The 20,370-nt window shown below is 37.1% G+C and overlaps 2 protein-coding genes across 3 annotated transcripts in view; one reads left to right on the forward strand and one right to left on the reverse strand.

Annotated features, from left to right (window-relative positions):
* Nucleotides 1–20,370, forward strand: part of Arc42 (Activator-recruited cofactor subunit 42) — a 106,954-nt gene that overhangs the window by 27,454 nt on the left and 59,130 nt on the right. The gene's annotated exons all lie outside the window — the stretch shown is intronic.
* On the reverse strand, nt 2,349–19,915 carry LOC139750258 (ribonuclease H2 subunit A). 2 transcript variants are annotated; one of them, XM_071664810.1, is made up of 7 exons: nt 19,701–19,915; nt 17,773–17,971; nt 12,760–12,886; nt 8,281–8,379; nt 7,747–7,768; nt 5,600–5,723; nt 2,349–3,042 (listed from the first exon to the last, which is right to left on the reverse strand). In XM_071664810.1, exons 1-7 carry the CDS (start codon nt 19,825–19,827, stop codon nt 2,877–2,879), a joined length of 864 nt encoding a protein of 287 aa, XP_071520911.1. In that variant the 5' UTR covers nt 19,828–19,915; the 3' UTR covers nt 2,349–2,876. The 2 variants fall into 2 exon arrangements, with proteins under 2 accessions (XP_071520911.1, XP_071520910.1); XM_071664809.1 differs by having other exon boundaries at nt 7,687–7,768; nt 19,701–19,914.

Raw genomic sequence — 20,370 nt, forward strand, 5'->3', positions numbered from 1 at the left:
TAGTACAGTGCTACGTTACGCAAAACGCAGAAGGTTGTATAGGTCCGTCTAGCGACACGTCCATTTATCGCAGTGGAATACAGATCATACAGAAGTTAAAATCACGAGAAACATAGCCAATAATAGAAAAATCTTTTAAGCACCTCAGCTACAATTAGACTACAACGTCTTGAACACATTTTTTTTTTCTTCACCGACATACGTATATGCATACTTCCTAAAGTGTGAGCCACGTCTAAGGTGTCAAAGTGCACACAGTATATTTTCTTCCGTGAATTTGATAGCACAGAACAACCGGTGTGATAAATTCCTTAAATGTGCCGAAAATAGCTGAAAAATACCAGAATTACACGGTATATGCTTCCCAAGTTAGCTACGGTGAATTAGAATTGGTTGGGCGAATAAAGTTTGACATAGAGAAACATTTGTAGACGAAAATCGGTCGTCTTCCAAAAATCGACATACATCGTGTTTACACTATGGTTTTTTCCTTATAAGATTACGTATGAGAATAATAAAGAAACAGGAAAAAGTGATAAAGGCCTTAATTCAACAGAAATTTATAAAGAATGTAGAGGGAGCGTTTCTGAGAACGAAAGCTCTGATAAGATCACGGTCTTGATATATGTCTTGTGGTTGTTGGTGCCACCTTGTCGTTTATATATATATATATATATATATATATATATATATATATATATATATATATATATATATATATATATTGGAATCACAATTTTTTTTTTTTAAAGGAAGGAACAGAGAAGGGGGCTGGGTGAGGATATTCCCTCAGAGGCCCAGTCCTCTGTTCTTAACGCTACCTCGCTGAGGCGGGAAATGGCGAATAGTATGAAAGAAAAGAAATATATATATATATATATATATATATATATATATATATATATATATATATATATATATATATTGGAAAGAATTACAATTTTGCGCGTGATCAAGATATTTCTGAGTCCACAGGGAAAATGAAACACGAAAAGTTCCCAAGTGCACTTTCGTGTATTAATCACATCATCAGGGGAGACACAAGAGAGAAATATAACAGTCAGTTGATATACATCGAAAAGACGAAGCTAGGAAGCTTATATTGAAAAGGTGAATGGCATGGATGGTATAGTGACAGGACGAATGGAAGAGATGGCAAAATTTAAGTTACTTGGTGTTACACAGATACAGACCTAAGATCCAAGCAAGGTGATCTGGCATTAAAAGTGTTTTAAAAAAATACAGTCCCATTAAAAGCAGCAAGAAACGGATAATAGAGCAAAAGCTTTCTCAACACCATCTGGCAACACGCGATGTGTAAAACAGTTAGATAAAATACCTAGCAGGATTAATATGCCTGAGGGAAATTTCGTCGTTCGCAAGGCTTTCATCACCTCTTCTCTCTCCACCGATCCACTCACTATAACTCATTTTTCATACCACTCAGGACAAAATCACTCTACATCAGTCACTCTTACCATCAAACATTTAAAAATCCTTCCTCCATCTCTCTTCATCACTACCTGTTAACACTTCCCCTTTGCCTCCTTCACTGATGTTCCCCTTTGTTAGCTTGTCTTTTGCACATTATTTACTTCCTTCCAAGACATCTTTTTATCACTCACCCCAAATCTCATTTGCCCTCTTCTTGAAACCTTCTACCTTCCTCTTAACCTCCTGCCACTTTTTCTTATACATCTTCCAATCATTTGCACTCCTTTCTTGTAAGAACTGCCCTAATGCCTCTCTTTTTTGTTTCACTAACAATTTTATTTCTTCATCCCACCACTACTACCCTTTCTAATCTGCCTGCCTACCATGCCACATATAACTCTTACACATGCCATTTCTTTTTCATTTTTTCTATTCTAAGCAATGATTCTATGCACTGCAATTCTTTACAAAGATGATGATTACCAGAACATACAAGTTAGTTTTGTAAATGTATTTACCAGTTAACTGGAAAAAAGTAATTCCAGTGGGAATCCAAATTTCCCCCCAATTTTTAGGCTTTACAAATTTCATATTTTCAGCTTTATTTCTAGCTGAGGCATTACAGACTTTGATTAAAAATTATTTTATCAAACTTTCAAACTATTCGCCATTTCCCGCATTAGCGAGGTAGCGTTAAGAACAGAGGACTGGGCCTTTGAGGGAATACCCTCACATGGCCCAATTCTCTGTTCCTTCTTTTTAAAAAACAAAAAACAAAATTGAGAGGGGAGGATTTCCAGCCCCCCGCTCCCTCCCCTTTTAGTCGCCTTCTACGACACGCAGGGAATACGTGGGAAGTATTCTTTCTCCCCTATCCCCAGGGATAAAATTATTTTATAATGGGTGTATTAAAATTCTTGTATTAAAAAGAAAATTTTATTTGTTTTATCAAAGTAATATGTAATTACCAATTTGTATGATATAGGGAGGGAGATTTACACTTATGGGGCCCTATCTCTCAAGCATTCTTTACTGTTTTACAACCTTTTTGAACCTCTGTAAGCTATCCATATTTACAATATCTTCTATTAATTAATCCAGTGATCCACCACCCTTATACTATTAAAAGTACTTTACATCTTTTTTGAGAACTTTCTAGCTTAACTTCATGTTATATCCTCTGGCTGTTCATATCCCTACATCTTCCAAAGAATAGTTCAGTCAACAGTGTCATGTAAGTGAGCTAAAAGGCTGTAGACACCTGACTCATCCCATGTAAATGGGAACAGGTACAGATATATGGATAGATTGTCAAAACAGTCACTGGAGTTTATGAATAAATGCTGGAAACTAAATATGTTACATTTGTCTCTTAACATTTAAAGCAAACCATCAGCTATTCACATAGATGCATTAAAAGAGAATGTTTGTACATGATGATTTCAAAAACTCTCCACAGTTTTAAGGCAACGATCTGTAAAGAAATAATGTCTCTTTTTGAGAGGTGGGTGGTCTACTGAACCACCATCAGATGATTTTTGTTTCCTAGCAAAGTACTCTAGCACTGAGGGTGTTTTATCTTTTTTATCCTCATCCTCTTCTTCATTCCTGGAAAAAAATAAAAAAAGCCCGTATTTAAAAGTTGGAAACTAGTGTGATTACAGTATGCAAATAATTTATATATTATACTTGATTGCTGTTTCCTGCGTCAGTGAGGAAGTACCAGGAAACACACAAAGAACGGCCCATCCGCTCATACACACACACACACACACATATATATATTTATATTATTTATTTTGCTTTGTCGCTATCTCAAACGTTAGAGAGGTAGCGCAAGGAAACAGATGAAAGAAATGGCCCAACCCACCCCCATACACACATATATACATCACGTCCACACACGCAAATATACATACCTATACATCTCAATGTATACATATATATACACACACAGACATATACATATATACACATGTACATAATTCATACTGTCTGCCTTTATTCATTCCCATAGCCACCCCGCCACACATGAAATGACAAGCCCCCTCCCCCCTCATGTGTGCGAGGTAGCGCTATGAAGACAACAAAGGCCACATTCGTTCACACTCAGTCTCTAGCTGTCATGTAATAATGCACTGAAACCACAGCTCCCTTTCCACATGCAGGCCCTACAGAACTTTCCATCGTTTACCCCAGACGCTTCACATGCCCTGGTTCAATCCATTGACAGCACGTCGACCCCAGTATACCACATCGTTTCAATTCACTCTATTCCTTGCACGCCTTTCACCCTCCTGCATGTTCAGGCCCCGATCACTCAAAATCTTTTTCACTCCATCTTTCTACCTCCAATTTGGTCTCCCACTTCTCCTCGTTCCCTCCACCTCGACACATATATCCTCTTGGTCAATCTTTCCTCACTCATTCTCTCCCATGTGACCAAACCATTTCAAAACACCCTCTTCTGCTCTCTCAACCACACACTTTTTATTACCACACATCTCTCTTACCCTATTATTACTTACTTGATCAAACCACCTCACACCACATATTGTCCTCAAACATCTCATTTCCAGCACATCCACCCTCCTCCGCATAACTCTATCCATAGCTCACGCCTCGCAACCGTACAACATTGTTGGAACACTATTCCTTCAAACACACCCATTCTTGCTTTCCACACATTCTTCAAGGCTCCCAGAATTTTCGCCCCCTCCCCCACCCTATGATTCACTTCCGCTTCCATGGTTCCAACCGCTGCCAAATCCACTCCCAGATATCTAAAACAACTCACTCACTTCCCAAGCCCTCTCATCCACAACAGGCTGCATACTTGCCCCTCTCTCCAAAACTCTTGCATTCACCTCCTTAACAACCCCATCCATAAAGGAATTAAACAACCATGGAGACATCACGTACCCCTACCACAAACCAACATTCACTGAGGACCAATCACTTTCCTCTCTTCCTACTCAAACACATGCCTTACATCCTCGATGAAAACTTTTCACTGCATCTAGCAACTTTCCTCCCACACCATATATTCTTAATACCTTCCACAGAGCATCTCTATCAACTCTATCATATGCCTTCACCAGATCCATAGATGCTACATACAAATCCATTTGCTTTTCTGATTTCAGAACTTGCTGGACTTTACCTATGATAAAATGCTTTTAAAAGCTGTATCCCTCCATCATTAGCTAGGTCATGCAGCACTCGAGAAACCACTGCATTGCATAACTGCTGTCTGGCTGCTGCCAACATAAGGTTTGGCCATTTCCATGTCCCCACTATAAAGCTAAGCTTCTGTTACTCTTTTCTCTCTGTCCTTCATAACAACAAATATCTGTCCTGGTTTAAGCTAAGTCTCCCTTTCCTCAAACAATAAAGAAAGAAAAAAATAAAAGTGACTTCTGAATTCTACATAGAGAGAGAGAGAGAGAGAGAGAGAGAGAGAGAGAGCTCTGGCTGACAAAGACTCTAAGACTCCTGCTTTTATATATAATTTGAAATGTAATTCATTTACTTTCTTTCATATAACTTTAGAACCAACCATTCTCCCTAACTGGGAACATACTGAATACCTTAATGTTCAATCCTTACGATAGAAAATGAATAATTTTTGCTTCCAAGACTTAAACAAACATGATAAGCTAATGTTCCATGCTGAACATCCCTGTATCAGCTACATGGTTTAGAAAAGATTGTCAAAGATTCCACCTTGCCTTAAAAGTCCTCTCAGTAAAGACTGAGCTTTCTATATCTTCTGATTGAAAATGTAAAGATATAAAGTGCTATCACACTTACGACATAAGACAAATGATACCAATGGGTCACAACTCATTTGAAGCCTTTGGCTTCATTGAACTGTAAGAATTTCTTGTTTGTATGGACTACATATATTGCCCTAACACAGACCCTTCATTAAATCAAGAGGGCAAGAGTATACGTACTACCATCAGCCTCATAACGTATTCCTGAAGAATTGTTTAAGAATAACATTAATCATACTACCAGCTTGTGCATTACTGAAAATACATGTCCACACTTAGAAGGTGATCATCATTCCAATGAAATGAATGAAAGCACATTAACTTGAAACTGCTTGCTATTAATTTTCACTATGGAATGTGTAATGTGCAACAAGAATTCAACTCACCAAGCTACAGGAACACACTTTTCTTCAACAATTTTTTCTGCTGTAGACCAAGAAAATCGCACAATCCCTGGGAAGCCAAATACCTGGTCAAGGGAGTTCATGAGGAAGTTCTTAGTTACAGAATCTGGAAAGGAGTATAAATTTTTTTTTATACAAACAGAAACATAACATCAAGAAACTATTAGCTCTTTGTGAAGTGGTAACTTAAAAGGCTAATTAAAGTATCAAATATATTGGTTAAAGAGAAACATAACATCAAGAAACTATTAACTCTCTGAGAAGTGGTAACTTAAAAGGCTAATTAAAGCATCAAATATATTGGTTAAAGGGGGTTTTATCAATCTCATAACATTTTCACAAACTTCTGGTCCATTGTCTCCACTCTTTTCCTGCATAGTTCAGATATATCTGAATAATCATTTGAACCAAGTAAATGCAAAATTTGAATTTACCCCACATACAAAAAATTTTACCCCTCAACAGTGACTTTTAAGACCATTCTCCAGCTCTTGAAACATCTGCCAAATCTGCATGTGTGCATAGTGTTCTACACTATGAAACCTATATTCTTTATGCCTCAGCTGACTGACCTAGTGTATACAGTTTTGAAAATATATGGTTATCTGAACAATTTGTAAAGTATTTTGAAAGTGATTACCATAATGTATCATGAAGGGTCAGCTTTGAAAAAAAAAAGGTAAAATTAAGAACTTAATCTTCATTAGATAATTGTTAACTCTGCAGGAATGCAAATAGAACCTATATAGACACCATTTTTCATATTATGGATATTGTTATTTAAATAATTTTCTTAATCCTTCATAATTATTCTAGCCTCTTACCAACTTGTTTGTGCCTATATTTATGCCATTTTCCTTAAAACACTTTTCTTTTAATTTTCCTATTAAATTTCCTAAAGTTTTTGAATATATTATTTTTCACTAACCAATACAGTCTTCAAGGAATATGACTGGTAGATATAGAAAACATAGCTTCTTTTGATATAGAAAAAATTAATACAAAAGGTCAAAATCATACTTTTAAAGGGAGGGCATGGAAGAAGGTGTGATATGGACAGGAATAGTGAAAATTATCAGGTAAGTTGAAAAGAAGGATGTGCAATTCTGCTATCATCAAGACTATGGAAGGGTGTTATAGAGCATGGATGAAATGGATCAAGAATAGTGTGGGTGGAAGGAAAGATTGGGATCGTGAAGCATGGATGAGTATGTGTATAGGTGCCTGTGAATATGAAGACTACAATTTGAGGATGAAATGAAACTTATCTGGAGAAATTTGAATGGCTATATAAATGGTTTTAAGAATGAGAGAATGGTGTTCATATTTGGTGATATGAATGTGAAAGTGGAATGTGATGAAATTGGAGAGATGGTTGGTAAATGGGGAGTGCCTGGAGTTAACAAGAAAGGAAGTTACCTGGTGGACATTTGTGGATTGAGAGAAATGGTAGAACAATGCATGGAATAGTGTTTGTGAGTGAGGCATGTAAGGAAAGAGATAAGTGAAAACTTTTAGCGTGGCAACCCCCTTGATGGGAGTTCCAAGAGTGAACAGGCATCGGAGATATAGATATATAAAATATTTTCCTAACTTCCATTATTTACTGTCATATTTTGTGTGCTTTTACTATTCTAACTCACTTATTCCACACAATTCATTATACTCTTGAATTCTACAGTACCAGTCAAACTCTTAACCACATCCATATTTCATTATCATACTTTGGTGCAATCCCTTAGTATCAATAAAGCCTGTGATTACTATACTATTCCACACAATTCATTATACTCTTTGAATTCTATGATACCAGACAACCTCTTACCCACATCCATATTTCATTATCATAGTTCAGTGCAATCCTTTAGTATCAGTGATGCCTGTGATTTCTAAACTATCATTATGCAATGCATTTTCAGGGACTAGACCTGAATCTATGTTGAGAACTCTACACAAAAAACATTCACATAACAAGAATGAAAATCAAAACTCTGAATACTCTTGATTAAAAAAATCCTTCCTTCAAAATATACATGCTGTTAAAGGTGAAAAGCACCATTCTGCCTTACCTCCTGGGTATCCACTACCCCAGTTATCTATTTCTATTCCCTCAGGAAACTTCCACTTACTCAAAGCTCTGTCACGTGCAACCTGTAGGACCAAGGAGCTAAGTATTATTCAAGATAAAATCAAAATAATCTTTACAGAAAACTTGATGAAATATGCATCTAATTATAAAATGTTTTGGTAGTAAGATGTATGCTGTCTGTAACAGAGCATATAAAAAAAATTGCAGTTGCAGTAACTGAACACTATGTACAATTAGTTATGAATAAAAAGACTTCTCTGTACTTATGAAATATAAAAACCATGGAGACAACAGCTTCCTGATCAGTCTTGACAAAAGACAAACTCTTTAAGATGGAAAGTACATCAAAATTACAAATCTTAGTACATACTAACATGCAAAACAACAAATACAACTACATGTATCAATGCCATTAGCATTAGAGAAAAAGAGAAATGCATACATACATCCTGAGTGGGAATTACCTTGCAGAAGTAGGGTTTCCAACCCTGGAGAATAATGAAAGGGGGCAAGGATGCTAAACATATATGTATAAAGTTTGTTTAAATATCAACGTAAGACAATAAATGCTCACCTTTGCACAAATACTGGCACCCGACACACACGGGTACAGAGCATCAGCCTTCTTCTCAACAGTCACTTTGATGGTGGGAAAGATGTCTTGCACCTTAGCCTGGAAAAAGGACAGTGAAATGTCTGCTAAGGATTTGAATCACATTTAACCATAAGAAAGTATATGACATAATTCACATCTGTGGGTTCAATCCTATTCTATATTTATTTATTATACTTTGTCTGTCTCCTGCATTAGCAAGGTAACACAAGGAAACAGAGGAAAGAATGGCCCCACCCACCCAAATACACATGTATATACATAAATGCCCACACATGCACATATGCATACCTTCATATACATACACAGACATATACATTTATACACGTACATATTCATACTTGCCACCCTGCCACACATGAAATCCTGTTAAGCTGAAAAACTTCAAATGGAGAGAATTTACAGTAAAATTCTTTAGTATGTGCTCTAGGCACAAACAACAATTGAAACTGGAATGAGTAAACAATACCATGCCAGCTTTCTTTCACAATGCTTCATTTTTTTCCTCAAAAATGATGGCTAACTAGTGGCAGCTCAATACCAGACTGTGGCCTCTGCCAACTTTGTGTCAAAATCTATGACTGTTATTTATGACTTATTGCAAGTAAAAATTATTCCATGAGTTACCTTGGACACAGTACATTCCCCTTGTTTAGCCCACTAAGCATGTCAAACTCCAATATCACATTAGTCCAATTAATTCTATCATATGCATACTTTACACCCTCCTGAGTGTTCTGACCCAAATACCCTAAAACCTCTTTCACTCCATTTTTTCTTCTTTTTGCCTCTATCTTCCTCCCTCTACATGACATACTGTTCCTCTTAGTGCTTCTTTCAACCTCTCCATGCATCCAAACAATTTCAGCACACTAGTCAGCCCTCTAATCATTGTACTCACTACAACACCCCTCTCTTACATTGTCATTTATCATACAATCAACCCCTCATAACACATATTGTCCTCAGGCATTTTATTTCTAACATGTCCACCCTCTTCTGTTTCTTTGCACTTAAAGTCCAAGATTTACATCCATACAACTCTGCTGGTACTAGCATACCACCATAATTTCAAACATAACAAACTCTGTTTTGTCAAACACTGATGTCTCTTTCTACATACTAAGGAACTTCAGCTCCCTCTCTCACCCTTTGAACTTTAAAACCATTTTGTCTCATCTTCCTGCTGCTTCTCATTACATTCCATTTGTTCACATTCATTTTAAAATTTTCCTTTCAAACATACACTCCCACATTAAATCACCAGCTTCTGGGCTCACTATGAGTATGCTATCAGGGAAGTGTCATATGCAAGCAGCAAATGATTCATATATTGGTACTGAATCAAATACCCTTTCAAACTCTTCTGCAGGACATTCATATAGTCCTGCTAGACGTATGAGACTATTCTCAGCTGCCATCTGCCTTACATAATTATCAATTCTTTGTTTACCTAGGACTAATTTCAACCAAACATCACGTTTTAAACGTTTCTGTGCTTATTCCAAGCATGTTCTTATTTCTTCTGGCAGCACATTTAATAAATGTTCTAGCTTCCTGATTGGGCTGTCATATATTTTTGTGTGATATATTCTTGGTATGTTGCTTGGGAATCTTGAAGACTTAACAACTCTGTATCTTCCCTATTGAGAGGCTTTCAGGTTTAATATATTTTCTTTTATGCCTTCAAATTATTGTCATGCGTAGATTATCATACATCTTTCCTTCTTTCTAAGCTCTATCATTGCAGTTCTTTCAGCCTTACTTGGATGTCCATATGTTCTAAACCCTTGGTTTTGCTTGTTAAGTGCTTCTAAATTCTCTCTAATTTGTTCATTCCTATGGTTTGCTGGTGACCGTACAACACAGAAGCATTCAATTTTATGTATATACACTAAACATTTTCATCAACACTTCTATCTCCTTTAGAGAAAGTTCTCAGAATCATACCCCTCATATTTTGACTGTGAAATCTTGTTTCTCATTCATGATGCCACCCAAATCTTTTACATTTGCCCCATTTTAAATTACTTTCCTAGCTGAGCCTTTATATAGCACCATTAATGAGTCCTTCCTTAGAGCATAACTTATTTGCTTAAATCTATTTTATTATATTTTATTATACTTTCTTGCTGTCTCCCACATTAGTGAGGTAGCGCAAGGAAACAGACGAAAGAATGGCCCAACCCACCCACATACACATGTATATACGTGAACGCCCTCACACGCACATATACATACCTATACATTTCAATGTATACATACATATACATACACAGACATATATATGTATACACATGTACATATTCATACATGTTGCCTTCATCCATTCCCGCTGCCACCCCGCGACACATGAAATGGCATCCCCCTCCCCCCACGTGCGTGTGAGGTAGCGCTAGGAAAAGACAACAAAGGCCTTTGCTCACTCAGCCTCTAGCTGTCAAGTGTAATGCACTTAATCCACAGCTCCCTTTCCACATCCATGTCCCACAAAACTTTCCATGGTTTACCTCAGATGCTTTACATGCCCTGGTTCAATCCACTGACAGCACATCGACCCCGGTATACCACATAGTTCCAATTCACTCTATTCCTTGCAGGCCTTTCATCCTTCTGTATGTTCAGGCCCCGATCGCTCAGAATCTTTTTCACTCCATCCTTCCACCTCCAATTTGGTCTCCCTCTTCTGCTCTCTCAACCGCACTCTTTTTATTACCACACATCTCTCTTACCCTTTCATTACTTATTCGATCAAATCACCTCACACCACATACTGTCCTCAAACATCTCATTTCCAACACATCCACCCTCCTCCACACAACCCTATCTATAGCCCATGCCTCACAACCATTTAACATTGTTGGAACCACTAATCCTTCAAACATACCCATTTTTGCTCTCCAAGTTAACATCCTCGCCTTCCACACATTCTTAAGCGCTCCCAGAACCTTCGTCCCCCTCCCCCACCCTGTGACTCACTTCCGCTTCCAGGGTTCCATCCATTGCCAAATCCACTCCCAGATGTCTAAAACACTTCACTTCCTCCAGTTTTTCTCTATTCAAACTTACCTCCCAATGTACTTGTCCCTCAACCCTAATGAACCTAATAACCTTGCTCTTATTCACATTTACTCTCAGCTTTCTTCTTTCACACACTTTACCAAACTCACCCGAATCAGCCACCAGGGCTGTATCATCAGCGAACAACATCTGACTCACTTCCCAAGCCCTCTCATCTACAAAAGACTGCATACTTGCCCCTCTTTCCAAAACTCTTGCATTCACCTCCCTAACAACCCCATCCATAAACAAATTAAACAACCATGGAGACATCATGCCCCCTGCCACAAACTGACATTCAATGGAAACCAATCACTTTCCTCTCTTCCTACTTGTACACAAGTTTAAATCTATCTTCATTAAATTCCTTTAGGTTCACTCCTCTCCATTTGTAATTCATGTCTAAGTCTTTTTGCATCCCCATCAATAAACCATACTTTCATAAAGTAAATTAGATTCTGATTTAACAACTGTTGCCATGTTCTCAATGTCATTCCATTCATTTCAAGCTTGAAAGCATTCTTTTCAATATGTTCATTGAATTCAAGCTTTTATCTTACAATAATTCTCATATCTTTAATGCTAGCTTCATTTTCTATTTCTTTTCCTGAAGGACCTCTATATGTAGAAAGAGACATCATTAAATGGCCGGTGACTTATTTCATAAAATTTTTCATAAAATTCCATTGAGTTCTCATCTGCTCATTTGTAGCTACAACAAAGATCTCTTTGTAATTTTTCTTGATCCTCCACACACTCGACTGCTCTACTTAGTTACATGTCATTTGTGAAACATCTGACTACACGCTCTTACTTCTTCATCTGTCTGAGATCATAATACATAGAATATTGTGGCCAGAACCATTCCTTGGAGTACCAATGACAACACATTTTTCCTTAAATGTGTTTCCATTTGCAACTACTTACTTTGAACTTTATGTTGGTCTGAAATTCTAATCCACTTTCCTATTCTTCCTTAAATATTTTGTCTTGCCAGCCAATTATCAGTGTTTCATGTATGTCATTATAATGAGGTAGTACATGGATTTGCATGCTTTTACGAAGAACAAATCTATGCTTCCCTTCCTTTATGACTATGTGTTTGAAATAAGACCTTCCATTACATGTTTTTTTAATACTAAAATGCTTTAATTATGTGCAAAGTTAAGGTAGTTACTCGTCTGTATTGTTACGGTAGTAATTTGGATCCTCTTTTGTGTACTAGTGCTTTAGAAAGACTGCTGGAATGCCATCTGGCCTGTGAAGCTGGGGCCATTTTTTCTTTAAGATGATCAACTTCTTTGATTATGTCTGATAAGTTTATATCTATGGTTGCCTGCTCACTTCACCTCCCACAAAATATGTGGAAAATTAACTAACCTGATACTTCTCAGGAGGGCCCACAGTATCTAAGTAGACTTCAGATACGTTCACCCCAGCTGAAATTGCACGCTTAATCAGGCTAATGGCTGCATTGTGTGATATTTCATTAAGTGACACCTTGGGTCTGGAAGAGTAAGATATGATTAGTTAATGCCAAACTAATCATTAATGTCATCCCTAACTTTGTTTACAGTTACCAATGTGAAATACTGTAATAACTATACAGAGAACCTCTACCAATTTACCTAAAGGTTCAAATTACCACTAGAAATGTAGGTTTTGAAAACTGAAAAACAGTTTCCATACAAGATGGTGTCCCATAAGCATGATATATATTTCTTGTGAATATGAATCATGACTTCCGGCCTTCATGATTTGGTGAGGAGGCACCATCCATTGCTCATTCTTCATGAATGAACCAAAGGTATACGTAGCCACTCACTGCAATCAGCTATAAATGTAGCAACTCATTCTTTCTGTGCGTCTGATATCTGCCAACTAGAAACTGCTAATAGGCTTACACCATTAATTTACCTCCTACTAGTTGCTTAAGACTCATAATATGCAGACTGCGGGCACCATCCTAAAGTAGTAACAGAAGGAAGGGTAAAAGAACGGTTTAAAAAAAAAAAAGAAAAAAAAAAAAAAAAGGATAAATTTTCTTGCAAACCACTACCTTGGAGCACAAAGGATTTTTAATTTTCAAAAATTTCTATCTCTGTGAGAGTATACCCACATACAGGAGGAGGCTTAGAGAAAAAGTTTCTTGTAAGACTAATCCCAAGGTAAAAACAAATACCTTCACTGGTGAATCAAACCTTTGGAAACTAATTCTCCTGAAGGAGGAATCCCTAGAGCACAATGTCTTAACTAAGGAACTATTAAGTAAGGGCAGAAGAAGGGTGCCAAAGACAACTCTACTACATTTCCTCTTATGAAAACCTTCTGAGGAAGACCAAAGTAGAAGCCATTTACTCTGCATTTTCAAGTTTTGATCCTGGTTGAGCCAATAAAAGGTGCTCCAAATCCCTGTAAAGATATATCTCTTTGAGAGGAGTTTGAAGGACCAGTGTGTATAAACAAAAGGTCCCCCTCAACAATCTTGATCAAGTCCAAAAGCTGTCTAAGGGCATCAACTGAGAACAAAGCATGATTCTCTCTACAAAAACTTCCAAATGTGGAAAAAACAAGTTATTTCTGAACTTAATGGTTTAATTCAAAGGCAAAACACAGGTTTTGGTTAATTTACATTCATCTAGGAATTTCCAAAAAGGCATGATCTTATGTTCAGGCCATGAAATTCAATAACTCTCCTCCCAAAGAAGAAGGCTGTTAAAAGGAAGGCTTTATAAAAGGATATTAAGGAGCTAAACTGCCAGAAAAATATTTATATTCTAAACATTTAAAGATTTTTGAAAGCTACCACTTGGACTGTGGGAATGGAGCAATCAATCTCTTTAAAAGGAATGGAGAAGTAAATCTCAAATCCGTCCAGTAGAAAAATCCAAACCCAGGAAAGGGGGTTCTTGAAGAGCAACACCAAGAGGTAGTAGTGGTACTAGCCTTGTTCATTTCATGATGAGGGATAAAGAAAACCTATAAACCTATGCCTTCAGTCATTTCAGGGTTCCAAGAAATAAGTTTCTTCAAGGAGGACAAATCTATTACAGACTGATCAGTGATGTTTTGAATAAAAGGGTGCACATTATGTAAAAAGTCATGTGATGGTGTACTTCAAACCTCTACCTGTAGAGGCTCTGAGAAAATCCATACAAATTAATCCCAAAATCCAGGACTTGTGGTCAAAGTCCTCCAAATCTGAGGGGGTCTAGCGAAAAATGTGATATAAAGCAAAGCATAAGGCATATATGAACGAGTCCCATGCATCTTGGCCCCACTTAAGGGTTACCAGAGTTATCAAATCCCAAAAACCAGTTAGTTAAGAACCTTTTCCCAGAAAAATAACCTGCAAGAAAGATAAATCTGGCTCTATAAATTTCAAGCAAAAAACAGATCATCTGTATCAAGTAACAGTGCCTACATTCAAAGCTGGAGAACCATAAGTTAGGAGTAATGCACAAGTTCTGGTGGATACTTTCAAGGAGAGGAAACCAACTGATAAACCTCTCTCCCTCTCGATACATCTGTTGACATGTACACCACAGTACACTTCCTGGTGATAAGCTTGGAGAAAAGGCCTCTGAATGAATTCAAGCGGAGAATCTTTCCATAAAGTCTATGAGGGATAAGGACTTGCAGGAGCCTTGTTCATCAAGCATCAGATAGCCACAGTATTATCATTCAAAAATAAAAATCTGCATCCAAGCTAAGGGCATTCTGAGGGATGAAAAAAGTATGAGAACAACATCTTACTGTAGAAAAGACACGACTTCTTAACTCCATCCAGAAGCCCCATTATCGTTTCCCTATGAAGAACTGAAATCCCATCCTTGATCTGAAGCATCTATCCAAACCACCAGAGAAGTTGCTGGAGGTCCCCACAGTAAGGTTTCTTGGATTTTCTCTGCATCAGCCCACCAAACTAGATTACAAAAGTACTCCAGAAAATGCCTTGGAGGAGCTCTGCTAAGTACAAGAATCTGTTAACCAAGAAAGTAATCTTTTGGCCTTCAGCTTTGTCAAGTGGTAAAGAAGGACTGCAACACTTCCCTAGAAGTTCCTCTAGTTGATGTCAAGGCACTAAGGTCTGAGACTTTTAGGCAACTGCAGCAAATGTGTAATACTGAGCTTGTTCCTCAAGTACCATCAACAGAAAATGCACATGAGGCAAGCAAGTCATGTGCCAAACCTAGGCACAAATCACTAACCCAGAGGTGGAGAAAAAAGCAAGGTATCGTGACTTTCTGGGTGAAGCACCTATCATGTACCTAGAAAACACTATGTACATATATGATATGGGACCTGAACTGGAAGACAGTAAATGATAAACCATTTCTTCACAAGTTTTCTAGTGTATCATCAGTGGGCAAGCTTGAGATTTAATATGAAAGTAGAGTTGGTTTATTCCTGTATGCCCAAACAATGACTCAAGGATATGGAGTAATTCTGTAAATTGAACTTGTTTGACAAAATCCTATCATTACACCATAAAGTTATGTGATAATGGCTACCAAACACTGACATTTTGATAGCATAACAAAAAGAGCCTGTATTCACTAGGACAGGGTTACCCATGACCAAAAGTTCACAAGTATACCAAATGCTGCTAGGGACTCTGGTTAAATGTATGGCTTCTCTGTATATGCTTCTTTTCTCTTTGTATATATGTCCATCTTGAATCCCCAAGTGATGACAGAGATAAGTGATATCTTACCTTAGCAAGATCACCCTGGTACAATAAGAAGTGTGTGCAAAGGTGCTATCTCACAGGGAAGTAGCTCACAACAACAGGAAGAGGAAAAGAACAAACTCTTACAGCAGAATTATGACTGAAAAGTTCACCAGTGGTCAACAGTAACAGGTGCACCTAATCTAATTTTTGCTTTGATTCCCATTTCATGCTCCAAACAAGCTATCTGAAACAGAATATCAATGCGTACAAGGAGAAAGCAAAAAAAAATACATAAACCACAACCGTATGTGCCTTGGAAAAAAGATAATTATCTCCAAAAGTTTCCATAAAATAAACACCCCCCTCCTCATGGTTTGAATTCTGAGAGCTACTTGTACAGTACATGGAATGTCAATCAAAGTCAAAGGGACAAAAAAGGATGCTAATCCATGAAAAACTGGATGACAGTAGCTACAGCTATGTGAGCTCAGAGCAACTTGTAAGGGGTGGGTAAATGATGTAATCCAGTTTTGCTGCACTGGCCAGGGTGGACCCATATAATGAGAGAGCAGCTATGGACACCTCTAGGTCATTCAAAAAGGCGAGTGAAGGATGGTGCCTCTTCACCGAATCATGAGGGTAGGAAAAGTCCTGACCTATATATTCCCAGAGAAAGTATCTCACTCCCATAGAACAGACCACAGAGGAGAGAAAAATTGTTATCTCCATACATTGCAGTCCATAAAAACATTCTTTGATCTCTAACTACAGCATCTAGCCCAATGATGGCTAATGCACCACATAAGGTAATAAATGCCTCTGGCAGTTGAATGTCAGTATTCTCTATATGTAAGGGTTATTAGAAAAAAAAAAAAAGTGCAGTGAACAACAATGTATTGAGTTGAAAAAATACTATGTTGACATCTCAGGCAATGTTTCCACAACCATATTTTTTCAACTCAGCTGGTCATTTACCATCAAAATACCATGATGTACAGTAAATAATTTCTGTACTACCTAGGTACCAAACAAAATGCATGTAAATAAAATATAAAGATTTATGTATATACCGTAATATGAATAGATGTACATAAGGAATGAAAAATATACTGTATCACTGGAATTTATAACAAGACTGCATGGTAAGATGCTTACATATCATACTGTTAGGAAGGGTACATCATATTGCTAGCAGTACTGCAGCTTGAACATTCATTCATATGATAATCTCATCACACACTTAACATGCTACTTGCTGTATATTGATATTTTATCTTGTTAAAAAAGAGAGCTCTATTGAATGGTAAAACAAGAAATAACAGAATCTTTTCTATATCTACTGAAAAGTGCCTCACTGAGGGCACATTAAATACCTCAAGTACCAGCAATAAGTGGATTAATATATACCATACATGTATCATAGAGTACCTTAAAGAATGATAAATTTCTCAGTTCACTTGTGGAGTTAAAAATATTTTCATTACATGAGTAGGAGTAAATTACGGTCCTAAAACTAAAGTATTGTAGCAGTTTTCATACATCATTGCACAAGAAATCAAAGGTTTCACCAGTCACTGACTGTGTGTTTCAAGTTGTAGTGAAAGGAATATAAATGGAAATTCTTTTGGTAAAGAGCATGAACCTTCCCTTCAAGTTTCTAGTCACTTTACTTTTCATTCATTCTGAATATCAAATCTGATGTTAGTTCAACAGCTTACCTTTTGTACATACAATTAGATATGTATAATGGCGATATGACTTCAAGCGACCAACCAATGTAATCATTTTTTTCATGGATTATATTGAACAGCTTCTCTCTCTGCTCTTCTGTCAGTGTCTTGGAATCAGCCACACCTGCAGCCTTTAGGTCATCATGTTTAGTCACAGGGCAGAAGCATATCCCATAAACCATAGGACCTGAGTATTTGCCAATGAAAATTCAATCTATTAAACCAAATTTTTCAGTGTGAATGTCATACACTTACAACACACAATGAAGTCTCTGGCCAACCACCATTCTAAAAGTTCTATTCCCAAAATTTTGAACAAAACGAACAGCAGATAAACAAGTTTTAAGTATCAATATTAGACCCATACATGCCTAACAATCAATGTAATCTAGGATTCATGAACACACTAACTGGAATTCTTGCAAAAAATTTAGAAAATATACATTTCCTATGGAACTTCAAGAGAATCTAGTGCATAATTTATGTTTAATGTGCCAGAAACCAGAATTTTCAAAATGCCTCATAATGTCTCAAAATATGTTTGGAAGTGTGAAAATCAGTTTCTCTCTGGGACAGTGTCCTACAAGAATTCAGTGGATCCCAAAGAGGTATAAACCTCTCGACCCCATATTCTGGGGTACAATTGTGGCTGTTATCCCTAACCCTCTCACTTCGCACACCACCTCGACCAAAGCACCCTGTATCTGCTACTCTATATCATCTAACACATTCAACAAACCTTCAAAATACTCACTCCATCTCCTTTTCATATGACCACTACTTGTTATTTCCTCTCCATTATCCCCCTTCACCAATGTTCCCACTTGTTCTCTTGTCTTACACACTTTGTTTACCTCATTCCAAAACATCTTTTTATTCTCCCTAAAATTCAATGATACTCTCACCCCAACTCTCATTTGCCCTTTTATTAGAAAAACTCCACTTGTTTCTGATGTCTCACAGTATTACAGGTGCATTTCATCAACTCTCCTACATGATTATTGTTGTTCAAGGACACTTGTTTCTGATGTCTCACAGTATTACATGTGCATTTCATCAACTCTTCTACATGATTTTTGTTGTTCAAGGAGACTCATGTCAACAAAAGATGAAAAAAAAATGCATCATCATGATGTCCTCACTTCAGGTTCTTTAGGTTATCACCTTGTTTCACTGCATTTTCACTGTCAAATCATGCACAGAATTTGTTGAAATCCTTAGCAAGTTCTTGATTCAGAGATAGGAACCCATGATCTAGCTTTCAAACATGTTAATTTGTAAGTCTCTTCAAAGCTTTGCAAGTATTTTTGCTTATGGAGTTTTATTCTATCATACTTTTGTAGTCTTCTTGGTATAATTTTGTTTTTTTCTATATAATTTTTTCTAAGCCCTGGTCTATTGTGAGAACCTAAATAGTTTCTAACCTGAACTAGTTTCTTCTTTACTTTGTAAGCCAGGATTTATTGTTTAGGTAGACTTTGATAGTTTTCCTGATGAATGACATTATCTTCACCATCACTTCTGTATTCAGTGAGTGTCAACAAGCTCGTCTTGTATGTTGCAGGAATTTTTACACACACCCCAGTCTGTGCATTCAAAATACGCTTTTAACTTTTCAATGAAACCATCCTTATCTAATCTGACAGTTTTTCTTCTATTTCATATCAGCATATACGATGGTCACAGAAAAAGGGTACACAACACAGTATCTCTACGTGAGACTGATTTGACATCGGTATCTATTGGGATGGCACCCTATTTTGCTTACAAACACAGCCCACCACTTATTTTTTTTCATCTAATTTAGGTGTCTTGTTATCACTTTCTATAGTACATGAAATACAATGCCTGGCTTCTCTCCCCAACCCCATGAGCTGATAGACTGATGAGTGAACCATCTCAATTTATTAACTCACCAAGAACAGGTCCTCGTCCCGCTTCATCAACACCCACCACACATGGTTCCTGCTTGCAAACATCTGGAACATTGGAGTCTACGAATACGTTACTCCAGTTCTTATCATTATATGTTGACAAATCCATCGCCCTCTGTGGTTCGAGTTATTTCCGCGCGCTTTTTGAAGGAAAGTGTAAACACAGTCATTTCAAGGGTACACAACCATACCTAGCACAGTTAACAAGAGCGAACGTAATTGAGAGCGACCAACATTAACAGGGACTGCTAAAAACAATGATTCAAAATATCTATAGCTATACAAATGATTATATATATATATTATATATATATATATATATATATATATATATATATATATATATATATATATATTTATTTATTTATCTATTTATTATACTTAGTCGCTGTCTCCCTCGTTTGCGAGGTACCGCAAGGAAACAGGCGAAAGAATGGCCCAACCCACCCATATACGCATGTATATACATAAACGTCCACACATGCTCATAAACACACCTATACATTTCAACGTATACATACATATACATATATACACATTTACATATCCCTACTTGCTGCCTTCATCCATTCTCGTCGCCACCCCGCCATAAATGAAATGGTATCCCCTCCCCCCGTGCGTGCGCGCGAGATATCGCTAGGAAAAGACAAGG

This window comes from Panulirus ornatus, chromosome 9 (genome assembly GCF_036320965.1).
Source record: "Panulirus ornatus isolate Po-2019 chromosome 9, ASM3632096v1, whole genome shotgun sequence".
Taxonomy (NCBI): domain Eukaryota; kingdom Metazoa; phylum Arthropoda; class Malacostraca; order Decapoda; family Palinuridae; genus Panulirus; species Panulirus ornatus.

Excerpts from the sequence above, each read along its gene's own strand:
- LOC139750258 (XM_071664809.1), bottom strand. The coding sequence starts at position 19,827 with ATGGATTTGTCAACATATAATGATAAGAACTGGAGTAACGTATTCGTA. Across the intron at positions 12,887-17,772 it reads TCTAATTGTATGTACAAAAG|ACCCAAGGTGTCACTTAATG; the intron begins GTAAGCTGTTGA and ends TTACTCTTCCAG. Across the intron at positions 8,380-12,759 it reads GCCCTCCTGAGAAGTATCAG|GCTAAGGTGCAAGACATCTT; the intron begins GTTAGTTAATTT and ends TCCTTTTTCCAG.